Source organism: Vigna angularis, chromosome 8, assembly GCF_016808095.1.
Source record: "Vigna angularis cultivar LongXiaoDou No.4 chromosome 8, ASM1680809v1, whole genome shotgun sequence".
Taxonomy (NCBI): Eukaryota; Viridiplantae; Streptophyta; class Magnoliopsida; order Fabales; family Fabaceae; genus Vigna; species Vigna angularis.
The window spans coordinates 861028-874520 of record NC_068977.1 but is presented as its reverse complement, the minus strand read 5'-3'; the positions used below and the strand labels follow the sequence as shown (position 1 = coordinate 874520).

The 13493-nt window shown below is 33.5% G+C and overlaps 1 protein-coding gene across 1 annotated transcript; it reads right to left on the bottom strand.

Annotated features, from left to right (window-relative positions):
* Positions 1 to 271: 271 nt before the first annotated feature.
* LOC108343680 (plasma membrane ATPase) lies at positions 272 to 3337 on the bottom strand. The gene has a single exon (XM_017582004.2). The coding sequence runs from the start codon at positions 3335 to 3337 to the stop codon at positions 485 to 487; it is 2853 nt and encodes a 950-aa protein (XP_017437493.1). The 3' UTR covers positions 272 to 484.
* Positions 3338 to 13493: the final 10156 nt, after the last annotated feature.

Genomic DNA, 13493 nt, shown 5'->3' with positions numbered 1-13493 from the left:
TGCATATACTAAATTGGCTTAATTATCCCAAGATAACCAATTAAGTGAATAAAGAAATAATGAGAATTAGTATATTGCATGAATAAAATATAATTGATGCAATATATATATATATATATATATATATATATATATAGTTTTATATTTTAAAGTCAGAGAATATCCAAACAATTAAAGTTTACTAGGCCCATATATAAAATTTTGGCTTCAAAATATTGTAAACCAAGAAAGAAGATTAATTTATTTCACCTTATTGTCAGACATGCATTCATGGATTACAGAAATGAACATTTTTCTTATCAGAAAGACAATAATTATTGCTTCGCTGGGCCCTCAACCCTCTCTCCACACAGATAAGGTTAAATTCATCTCAGAGAAGGTTTTGGTTATGTGGAGTTAAATTAACTTAAATCCACTTTTTAATATGGGAATCATGAATTAGAGTTTATCATGTTTACAATACGTAGAGTGTTAATGTCCCACTTCAAAGTGTGTAGTTCTGCTGGATTGTATCAATGTCAAGTCCTTTGAGCTTCACGACAGACTCAACATGACCCTTCAGAGTGTGAACCTCCCTTAGCCTGGCAACTTCGGCACGTTTCTTGGCCTGTTCTGCAAGTTCAGACAGCTCCCTGTAATCGTTTCTCTCATTCAAAATGTCATGAACAGTTTGAGGTGGATTCAAGCCATGTAATGTGCGTTGAGCTGCAGCCCACTGTGCTTCTCTTTCTCCCTTTCCATAATCGTTCTTTGAGTTGAAAGCAACCCTATTCTCAGTGATATTGTTCCAAGCTTTTCCAGTTAATGCATATCGGATGATGAACTTCAGAATATCCATGGGAATATAGAAAATTATGCTGTATACCCAAATCACACCAGCCCAACCCCATCCAATGCCTTTAATCTTTGCAAATTCCCAGTTTGCATACACAGCTATGATTGTGGCTATGAGCTGTGCTATAAGAAAAGCAACGACAAGAAGCAGACCAGGGCGTTCAACGTAAGACCAGCTCCTGGAGCGTGTCACAAAAATGAGTGCTTGACTTACAATGCTCACTTGAAGATAAACAGCTGCCGTGAGCTCGCCGTGGCTTTCCCTGATGGATCTCACTCCGAATTTGTCCGAGAAAAAGTTAGATGCATAAGCAGCCCAGAAGAAGACAACAGTCATGATAGCTAGGTAGGCACCGAGAACAACGCCGGTAAAGAAAATCTCTCTCAACTTCCAGGAATCTGGCACTGGAGATGGCTTCACCCTGTCTTTGGAAATGGTCATGATGGTACCATCATTCAGAATGGCAATGATCAAAACCATGAAGGGTGAGAAGTCAAACTTCCAGATCAGAGCAAGCAGCATAAACCCTAACACCACTCGGATGGTAATAGAAACAGCATATATGGTGTAATTCTTCATCCTTTGGAAGATGGCTCTGCTTGTCAACACAGCACTCACGATCACACTCAAGCCAGGCTCGGTGAGAACTATGTCGGATGCACTTCGAGCTGCGTCAGTTGCATCGGCAACAGCGATCCCAATATCAGCTCTTTTGAGTGCAGGTGCATCGTTCACACCATCTCCTGTCATCCCACAAATGTGTTTCCTTTCCTGGAGTCTCTTTACTATCTCGTACTTGTGCTCAGGGAAGACACCGGCAAAGCCATCAGCTTTCTCAATAAGTTCATCAATGGGAAGTGCAGCAATGGACTCATCCTTATGCTGACCGAGGAGGGATGAAGAAGGATACATGTTGCTTCCCATGCCAAGTCTGCGACCAGTTTCCTTGCCGATGGCTAGCTGATCACCTGTAATCATCTTAACGTTAACTCCTAGATGGAGAGCGCGCCTTATAGTCTCAGCACTGTCATGCCTTGGTGGGTCAAAGAGTGGCAACAGACCCACGAACTGCCATGGTCCTCCAGCACTCTCCTTTGTCTTTTCTGGCACCTCTTGTTTCGCCACAGCAAGCGAACGAAGACCGCGGTCAGCAAATTTATCAATGATGGATAAAGCCTTCTTCTTCACTTCTTCCCGAAGGTTGCAGAGCTCGATAATCTGTTCTGGTGCACCTTTGCTTACTCGGTACCACTTACCTTCACTGTCTATGTATGTTATGGCTGTGCGTTTGTCCACTGGGTTAAATGGCAGAAAATGCACCTCTGTAATGCCATCTCTAGCCTCTTTTGGATCGCCCAACATTCCAACTATGCAAGCATCAATAGCATCCTGGTTTTCAACTCTGGAGGCCCTAGCCCCAAGCAAAATTACTGTATCCTTGTCAGCATCTCTTGAGAAAATCTCAATCAAAGACTTGTCCACTGTAAGCTTGTTAAGTGTAAGAGTGCCAGTCTTGTCACTGCACAGAACATCCATCCCAGCCATCTCCTCAATGGCTGTCATCCTCTTGGTGATAGCACCTTGCTCAGAGAGCCTGTGGGAACCAATTGCCATTGTTACTGACAACACTGTAGGCATGGCAATGGGAATCCCTCCAATCAGAAGGACCAAGAGGTTGTTGATTCCGCTCCTGTACTTGCGGTGCTGAATTGGATACATCACCACAATTTCAATGATCATCCCCAAAGCAATTGAGCAAATGCAGAAATTTCCAATGGCCGTCAACACCTTTTGGAAATGCCCAACTTGGTTAGTGCTGTCGACCAGGTGAGCAGCCTTACCGAAGAAGGTATGAACCCCAGTAGCGATTACAACTGCTTCAATCTCTCCTTGCTTCACTGTGGAGCCAGAGAAGACTTCATCGCCGGGGTTCCTAGTAACAGGTAATGACTCGCCCGTGAGTGCAGACTGATCAATCTTGAGGGAATCTCCTTCCAAGAGACGAGCATCAGCTGGAATGATGTCTCCCAGTTTGATGCTGATTATATCTCCCGGTACCAGTATGCTAGCGTCCACTTCAGACCACCTTCCATCTCTCAAAACCTTTGCTTTCGGAGCAAGGCCTGCCATGAGTGCTGCTGCAGCATTGCCGGCGTTGTTTTCTTCAATGAAACTGATGGTTGAGTTGATAAAGAGCAACACCACGATTCCAACAAAGTCTTGCCAGTCTGGGGGCTCACCCCCTCCATTTGCCAATGCAATGGCCATGATGGCTGCGGCTTCCATCACCCATGACAAAGGGTTCCACATAAAACCCAAGAATTTAAGGAGCTTGCTTTCTTCCTTTTCCTCCAACTTGTTTGGTCCAAAAACCTGCAACCTCTTGTCGCCTTCCTCATTCGTCAGACCTTCCTTCGTACAATTCAGTTCGCGGAACACTTCATCCACAGGAATCCGCTCCAGATCCACTGCCTCGTTCTTGATATCTTCGAGACCTCCCATGTTGTCGTTGTTGTTGTTATGTTAACGAGAGAAACAAGATGGTTGCTTGAGAAAGAAAGTGTCACAGATGGGTATATATGCACAAAGAAATGCTAATTATTTTGGTTCTTGGCATGTGAGTGAGAGCTTCTCTCTCTACAGTTATTCTAAAATCACTCCTTCCCACTCGTTCACTAACAAACTAGCTCTCTTTTCTTTATACTACTCAATCAAACTCATCCAATATGAACCGTTCATTCTTAATATCACCATCATTTTGGAACAAAGCTGATAAAATTTGCGATCAAAGAAAATTAAAGTCAAATCTTCTTCGTAAAATAGCCAACCCCTCATTTCATATAGCACTGAATTACACATTTCCAAATTACACACTTCGATTCTCTCCATTTCCAATTGCTACCATGGCAGCAGAACTTGTTGGTGGTGCTCTTCTTTCGGCTTTTCTCCAGGCTGCGTTCGACAAACTGCCTTCACCTCAATATGTAGACTTCTTTCCTCGAAGAAAATTTGATGAGAAGCTGCTCGGCAATTTGAACATCATGCTGCATTCTATCAATTCTCTCGCTAATGATGCAGAACAGAAGCAGTTCAGAGATCCACACGTGAAACCAGGCTTCCATGTTTCCCTATCATGCTAGAGCTTCTCAAACCAGCAATTACAATATACATACACATATACATAAATGCCATAGACATGTTCTTTATCAATGATCACGTACATCAGTCACTTAGCGTAGTCGATTGAAGGTAAATATTACACAATCCAAAAGCTCGTGGGTATTATGGGTTTGAAATTTTGAATGTTTACGCCATATAAATAGTAGAAATTGCTTGCTTATAGTACAAAATATACTTTTAAAAGAAGCTGAGACACATCACGGAAGAATTTCATTAACTCTTATTCATATATACACTCTAGACAAAGCATAGTAATCTAATATAAAAGAAAAAATTATATTATAAAGTGTATACATCAAACTTATTTTATATATTGAAAATACATATTCACACTAGTTCTCATGTTCTTGATTCTTAACATGAAAATACAGATTCCTGAATGTATTGAAAAGCCTTTCTAGGATAAAATGAAGTTATGGTATTGAGTGGACACAATATGAATGGAAACAGCTCTGAACATTGGGTGCACTAAGAAAGGCTTGTTCTGGATTCTGTTTCTAAGGAGCTGTGATAAATATAAGCTAATGCTATGTTCCCTTTTCCTTAAACAGGTATGTTTCTTTCTGGTTTACTTTTACAGAAGACATGAAACAATGATCCTTGTGATATCCTGTCATTGGAAAAACAATGGGAGAAGGAATGTCTAGCAAAGGTAAACGACCTTGGAAGTTTTCTCAATGATTCTCTCTCTCTCTCTCTCTCTCTCTCTCTCTCTCTCTCTCTCTGTTTTATATGTTTTACACAATGATTGCTTAGGTTAGTATCAAATTTAGAGAACAAGCTCAAATGTGATAATTGTTTTCATGAAGAGTACTGAAGCTGGAGAAATTGAATTATATATAATCAACCAAGCTGTGAAACCCCTACTTATGCATCATAGGCTATTGGTAGAGTTATCTTTTGACAGATTTTGATTTTAAATTAATGATATTGGAAGACCAGAAGCTCTGCTAATCACACTATCTTTTGACAGTATCCTTTTCTATATCTTGAGGGAGCAGAAGACACCCTCTTTAGAGATCTTCCTCTTGACCACTATTTCTTTCTTGAATCAAGCCTTCAGAAGAGATGGTGAGGTGGCTGTTTTTTGAAATACTTAGGGTCACGGTGTATTATTGCAAGCTACTAAAAATGGTTATAGATTACATTGATTACTCATTAGAATCATTGTATTATTGCAAGCTACTAATTTTCTTCAATTGAATACATTTTATAACTTAAATACTTAACAAATTATTCTTATGCATGCTTGGATAAAGACAAGCATATCTATCATCTGTCTTTCGAAACCTCTCTGTGGTGTCCATACCAAAATATAGAAAAACAAATTAGTGTACTAAACTACTTATTGATGATGACATCATGTGCTCCATGAAGACAGGTCGGGCTTGGATCAGTGACAAAATAGAGATGGTTCGGTGTTGATGTGTGTAGTGTGGTCAGTGAGAAACAATTTCTAAAAAGGTTAGGCCTATTATAGGGAAGGAGGTTAGAGGAAGCTAATCCAGAACCTCTAACTATGGGACTTAAAAAATAAAATGGTTTGGAGTGATCTTAATAGAGTTTCATTAAGCATTCGTTTTTATATAGTTGTCAAAACAGGTCACCCGTTCCGGCTCACCACGGGTTGGTCATTAGCGAGCCAACCTAACCTAGCTCATTTATTAACGAGTCAGAAAAATTCAAATCCGGTCCGACCCACCACGGATTGATAGGTAATCGGATTGGCTCACTTAATTACAATTTTTTTTTAAAAAAAAAATTACAAACTTTCTATAATTCAAATCTAAACAAATTTCACTCCTAAATTGCACTCCCAACATGAGTGTTTAATTAATTTTGAAAATAAGGAACTTAAATAATTTTTTCAAGCAAAAAAAAATAATAAATATTTTGTTTATAAAATTAAAATTAAATTTTAATAAAATAAAATTAGGTAGGTGGGTTGGTTCAACCCGCATGAGCCGGGTTTAAATGAGCCTGGTTTAAATCTGATGCGCATAAAAATATATAATTTTTTCAAACTCAACCCGGCCCGAACCCGTGGTGGGTCGGGTTGGCCCACGGGTTGTGACCCATTTTGACAGCTCTAGTTTTTAACAATGATGGAGGTCTCTATTTATACGAAAAAGACCTCCAATTTCACGCCATGAATAACGTGTTGGGTCTATCGAGGAGGTTCACCGGGGAGACACAAACACCACTAAGATCTGAAACCAACCATATAAGGGATTGACACCACTCTCTATCCAAAACCTTAAGGTAATGGGTTAATGGGTCTTTCATCTTTATATAGTGTTCTATTTTCTCATTTCTATCCAATGTGGGACTTTGACTCACACTTGTATTCCCAACATAACAGATCAAGGGACAAGTGTCACTTCACGCATTGTGTGCCTTTACACCGTGTGCTTAATGTGCTCCACATGAGGTGTTCTAGAATAATGAACTGACTTCTAGCACATAGCTCGATAATCAGTATGGAGCTTGGCAACAGGATAACCAACTCGACAGGAAGCATGGAAACTCGTTAAACAAAGTAGGAGCTCGATAGGTCAACATGGGAGCTTAGATGGAATCATGGGAGCTCGGTTGGAAGTATAGGAACTTGACTCGAAGCAGAGGAGCTCGATTGGAAACATGGTAGCTCGGCTAGAAGTAAGAAAACTCAGTTGGAAATAAGGAAGCTCGGCGGGAAACATGAGAGCTCGATTGGAAATAGGAGAGCTCAGATGGAAACATAACTCAATTTGAAGCAGGAGAGCTCAATTTGAAGCATGAGAACTCGACTGGTATCATAACCAACCTAGCTTGGTCCAAAAATACAAGGTCCAAAATGTTAAAGAAAAACCTATACAATTCCACATTACTTTTATATATTTAAAAAAGAAATCATGAAAACTAAAGTTGGTCTTGTCCATGGACCCATGTTGTAAACCCTTAGGATGGTTATCATCATTCCTTCCCTCTTGAAAGGAATTATCCTCAGGGGTGTATTAGGATCCACAACTTCAAATGTTTATTACTTCTTGGATCAAATATCTTTTTGCAATAAACATCAAACATAATCCCAATTAATTTTTGTTCCATAAACAAGGTATATATAAAGACAACATTAAAAGAGGGTCTCATTGCATTTTGGACTACATCTTTAAGAGAAACTAGAAAGCCCATTTCATAAAATCTTTGGTATATCCACTTTGAGTTAGTTGTAAACTAGGAGTAACAATAACTCAAGATGTTACTTGGAAATATTTGTGGAGGAGTTTTAAACAATGGACAATGGAGGTGGAGTTGCAATATTTTCAAGAGAAAAGTTTGGAATAAAGAAAAAAACAATTAATGAATGGAAAAGAATTCAAAGAATGCATAAACTAAGTATATAATATTTGCTACTCCTAGCAAAGAAAAGATGCAACTCTTCAATTTTCTTCTCCCAAGCTAAGTATGATAATGCACTTATCTTCTCAAAAAAAAAAAGGAATGGAAACATGGAAGCTAAATTGGAAGCATGGGAGCTCAACCGGAAGCAAGGGAACTTGGTTGGAAGTAGGGGAGCTCAGTTGGAAACAGGGAAGCTTAACAGGAAAAACATGGAAGCTTAGCTAGAAGCAAGAGAGCTTGGCTAGAAGCAAAATGGCTCGATTGGAAGCATAAAAATTCGGCTGGTAACATAACCAGCCCGACATGTAGCTTGGTCCAAAAAATACAAGGTCCAAAATATGAAAGAAAAACCTATACAATTCTACATTATTTATATATTTAAAAAACAGACAAACTCTAGTTAGGCTTGTTCATGAATCCATGTTGTAAAGCTCTTAGGGTAGTTGTCAAAAGAACTATTTATTGAATGCATGTAATTTGAATCATAGGTTTTTGAGAGGCCTTCACTATCCTTCATCTTAGAATGTAGATTTCAGTATAAAAATCCGATTTTCATGATAATGATTGCCTTGTGTTGATATTGTCTCTGGTAGATATAGGACTTTATTTTTCCTATACTTAACAACTAGGATTCGTTTTCATTCCTTTACTCCTAACTTCATCCCTATTTCTGCAATACTCACCAACTACAACTAACTAACTATGGCTAGTTATTAATTCTTACACATGAAATGGTCTCATTCCTTTCCTCCATTTCTCCTGTACACTGTCATAAAAAGATGTTCTGTCCCTGTCATTAACAAATTTTTCCCAACTATTTTCTTTTCTCATCTTTGCCATTGATGCCTTTATATAAAGTATGGATCCAGTTGCTGATATGTGTTCAATTTCTTTTCTCTAATCTGAGGCATATGAAAGAAATCATCCATTCCTCTTTTTCATATAACAGCCATGAACCATGTGGATGAAACAGGTTAAAATATATCAGTAGCAGATTAGCTATTTAAACCAAAAAGGATCCATGTATTTGTTTTTCCACTAGTGCATGATCGAAACACTGCTACCTCTATGTCCTATGTAGCTGTTCTTGTATGAGAGAAAAGAATCTAAAGAAATAATAGCATAAAGAATACAATAAGAAATAGGAATGTGTATACTTGTGTAAATAGTTGTAATATTTGTTGAGATTCAATATGATCTAGAAATATAAAGTAGTGTTACAATCCTACACAGAACAGAATACCAAGAGTGGGTTAGTAGGACAGAAGAGAAAGGCTGCATGGGAAAGGTTTGTCATTATTAATTCCTATGTATGTGCTGTCTCATGCAGCCATCATCCATTAAAGGTAAGAAAAGCATTATGGTGGCCAATGTAAACAATCATTTAATATATAATTTATACCTATCCACACAACCCACTAATTTCATATGCTGAGCAAAGTTTGGAGGCTGCTCATTAGAAACTTATTACTATCTTCTAGATAGTATTGTTAAGAAAATGACATTGTTTAAGGCAATTCATAAACTTTAAAATCAATACACTAAACTAATTAAATGAAAAGAATAACATAAAAATATTACTTATTACTTATATTGAGCTTCTACTCTGATATTATTTGGAAATTGTAGATTTATTTGTTTATCTAAAAGTTTAGAGTCAAAAAGTACTAATTAGAAATATAATTTTAATAGTTATTTAACGGATCCTAGTATAAAGTAGAAGTTCAAATAGATTTTCACGTGAGGTCATACTTCTAGAAAGGTGCTGACTTGGGGAATGAGCTTTAAGATTAAGTTTATCTAATTAGCACTATTGCTCTGAAACTAAAAGGAAAAGATTAAGTTTAGACTATAGATATGTATCTTGTTATTGAATATATTACTTTTTCTTAGGGTAAATTAGTGTATGATTAAGTGCTTTCTAGAAGAAAATCTTTAGACCCCATCAAAGATTTTTCCTTTTGAAAAAACAATGTAACTTTATAGTTGCCAAATTAATAACAAGAATGCATCAATGTGAATTACTATTTTACTAATCATTCATTCATGATAGGGATGTGAAGAATCTTTTCAATGGGAAAACAAAAGGAATGCCAAAAATGGGGTTTAACCCAAAACTTGTTGTGTAAAGTTATTTAGGTTTTTTATTTCCTACAAGGACTTTTAGAGACAAAAAAAATAGTTTATTAAGTAGAAATAATTTATACGTATTAATTTCTAAGTTTTCGCAAATAACTTTTTCAAATTTTTGTTTTTATTGTATAGAAAAATTCGTTGACTTATGTCCAAAATCCAACGCTAGTGTAAATTAAAAATTACAATAATAATAAATTCTTTACAAGTTTGTCAAACTCTTATCTCACTTCGAATGATGAAAATAGTTTCCTTGGTATGCTTAAAAGCTTGTCAAATTATTTAAAGCGTGCTTTGAAATTTTCATCCTAGGCAATAAAAAAAGTATATATTCAATAGAATCTCAATCTGGTTTATACTTAATTTCAGTGACTTTTCCTTAATCAAGTAGAAAGTTATATATAATGTAGTAGTTAGTTCTATTCCAAGTCTTAAACATTGTAATGTGAAAGCTAATTTAATAGTCTGTAATTTTATTTTTGTTTCTTAAAACTTGTAGGTTAGATGGGTACTTATCTACAATATTATGGCAGTATGTCAAATCATAAAGTTAATTAAGAAATCATCTCTTATGAAATCTTATAATGTCCTTATCATGTATCTACCTCTAATTTTATTTTTATTTTTGTGCTTGGAAATGTAATATTTAATCTATTTAATTGTTCTGACTTTCAAGAACACCAGGTCCTGTGCTTAATAATTAATTGTAATAGTATTTCAAACATATGTGTACAAGGAAATCAAGCTTTACCAAAACCTGAAAATGTCCCCTATTTTTATTTTCACATTCTATAATATTTTGAGTATTTCTAACGTTATTTTAGTTGGAATAGAACTCAATCAGAAGAAAAATATGAGATTCAATTCTATAAATAAAAAACTTAAAAAAATAAGATTGTGATAAGTTGTATGAAGAAATCCCTTGTAATGAGAATAAACGGAGAAAAAAATTTAAAAAAGAAGGTAGTTTTCTTATTATAAGGAAATTAAATTGTTAGAACATTATTTATTTTTATTACATATAATTATGTGCGTAAATTGAGCTGTTTATAAATTAATTATTTGAATTTGACTTATTAAAATTCTCAGTTATTTTTTTTTATTTAATCAAGATTAAATTTAGTTTTAAAATATATAAATTGAATATTTTTCATTGCATGGTTTTACACTAATTCAAATATGTTTGAGATACTAAATTAATAAATTGAAAAATAAAATATACTCAAAACTATAAATAGCCCAAATAAGACAATTTTATATATGCTTTTGAATTGGATTTTTTTTAAATGAATTCCATTATTTTCATAAATTATTTTTTATTCCAATTAAGGAATCTTTTTACTCAATTATGTAAATAAAAAATTAAGTTTGAATTTGATAGTTTAACTATATATATATATATATATATATATATATATATATATATATATATAGACATTCAAAATAAATGAAAATATGTCCTTCAAGTTTATTGGGCAAGTGATAGCTAGTTGATGCATTAATATTCAATTATTCGGTTTCTTCCTAATGAGGTTTTTGATTTGTGAGCCTAATCCATATTATATAATGATCAAAATGGCAACATGTTGTGCTTAATAATAAACTAACATATTATTCTTTCCCATTCATCAAGGTGATGGGAATATACTTTTTTTTTAATTTAAAACTTATTCTTAAAGATATACATAGATTGTTGGACTATAGATATATATAATTTCTTCTAGAGAAAGTCCATGCCTATGGGCACATTCATTAATTCTAGAATAAAGCAATGAAGACTTAAAATCAAACACTTTCAAACTCCATTAAGCTTTTTGGAAAAATGGTGGAAAGTGGTAATTTCCGCCATTGTTAGTCATCATTGCATGCACCCAACTGTTTAGACTAACTTTCCCACTTACCCAATATTCTTGGGTCACGCAGATTTTTTGTAGGGTCAAGTGTGTGCAATATTAATTGAAAATTAATTAATCTCTAAGTAAAATATTAATTAATAATCAATTACAAAAATGGAAAAAATATATGGCATTTTACACGAAAAAACATCGTCAAACTAACCTAATTGTGTTCGTGAATCATGGAATGTGAAACACATGAACGGCTAATTAACTCGTTCATCGGTTTTCATATTAGAAATCATTTAATTTTAAGCAATTCAATTAATTTTAATTAATACATGTTTTTATTAATAAGTTTCTTAACTGAAAAATAGATATTTTTCTTTCTTTCTTTCTTTCTTCAACTTTTCATATTCCCTCTCTTATACTCAATATATAAATGTTAAGAACTTACGTGGAATACTTGATTGCATTAACAACTCATTGATTTTGACAATATTCTAAAATCACATGTATAACACATAAAAAAAATATTTTATTGATAAGAAACTTATGTAATATCCACTCAATTAATAAGAGTTTTGCTTTTATTATTATTTTAATAATCTCCATAATATTTTAATAAAGAAAATGTATAAGTTTTTATATTAGTTAACTAATCACGTTCTTTCTTGAAGAACGTGAAAGAATATAATATTTCTTCTGAAAAGTTACACACAATACATTTTATATTATGTAATATCACTTTTTCTTCCATTACAAAAACAAAACTCACTTTTTTTCTTTTGAATTAAAAAAAAAGGATAAACGCACATTCATTATATCAGTCAAACTGTGTGCGCAGAAATGAAGCAACTTTTCTAGAACTGAAATGGCTGCCACCTTTTTAGGTTATATGTATCAAAACCAGCTGATAATAACTAATTTAAAATCCATAGTTATCAAGTTAATAGATTGAATTAGAAGCGTTAATTGTAAACTTATATGCTGAAAATTTGATAAATATAAAACTCCACACGTCTATAACTTTTTATATAAATCGTATATATTTTTGTCTTTGTGAACAAATATATATTATTGATTAATTGTAGCTTTAATTTTGTATTAATTTTGTATTAATTTTAACAATTTAAAAAATAAATAAAAGAATTCACGTGTTCAATTACTAAGATCAAATTAAAGAAAAAAAGTAAGTTACGGTATAAAGTTAGGTAAATTAACACGTGCTTTATTAGTTATAAGTTAGTTAAATAAGTCCTATGATACCCTCATACATTTTAAATTATTATTGACCTTTTATAATTGATATCAACATTCTCTTAACTATTATCAAACATTTTTAATTACTCACTCTTGCAATTTGTCTTTAATATTCTCCTACAAATATTTCTAAATACCATTTACAATTATAATATATATCATCACACATAATATATATATATATATATATATATATATATATATATATATATATATATATGTATATGTGAAAAATCACTCTCAAGATTGTGCATAAGATTCTCAATGCCAACTTGATAAGAAAATAATTAGATTGTGACTTCTTTACATTTAGGAATATAATAATGGCTAAATGCGTCTAGGAGGGTAGTTAGGTTAATCAAATATTGCCTTGCAGTATTATTATGGTATAAAAGAAATGATAAACCACTTTTTAATATGTTTGGTTCATTAATTAAAATTGAGTTTGTTTGGCTATCAATGTATAAGTGTGGAGTATGTCAATATACATAACCAATGAATTTGGTTACCTAATTCAAATGTCTAGTAATATATTAATAATATCTTATCTTATGAGCACCATTATTAATCATCAATTAATTTATTTATAGATAATTAATATTAAATATTTTAATTTATTAACAAAATTTATTAAAAATTATTTTATTAACAAATTTTTAGTTATTGATATTTTTTTAGTAAATTTGATTTATTGAGGAATTTTTATTATTATCGATAAATTTACTTGTTTGTAATTTTCTTTTAATTTAGTCACGGTGATTTTAAAACAAAAAATTACTTATGTTGTGTTTGTTTTCATATGTCTATTGTTTGAGCGGATATGTGAAGACAAATTTTTCATCGACTTTCGTGTTTGTTTTCAT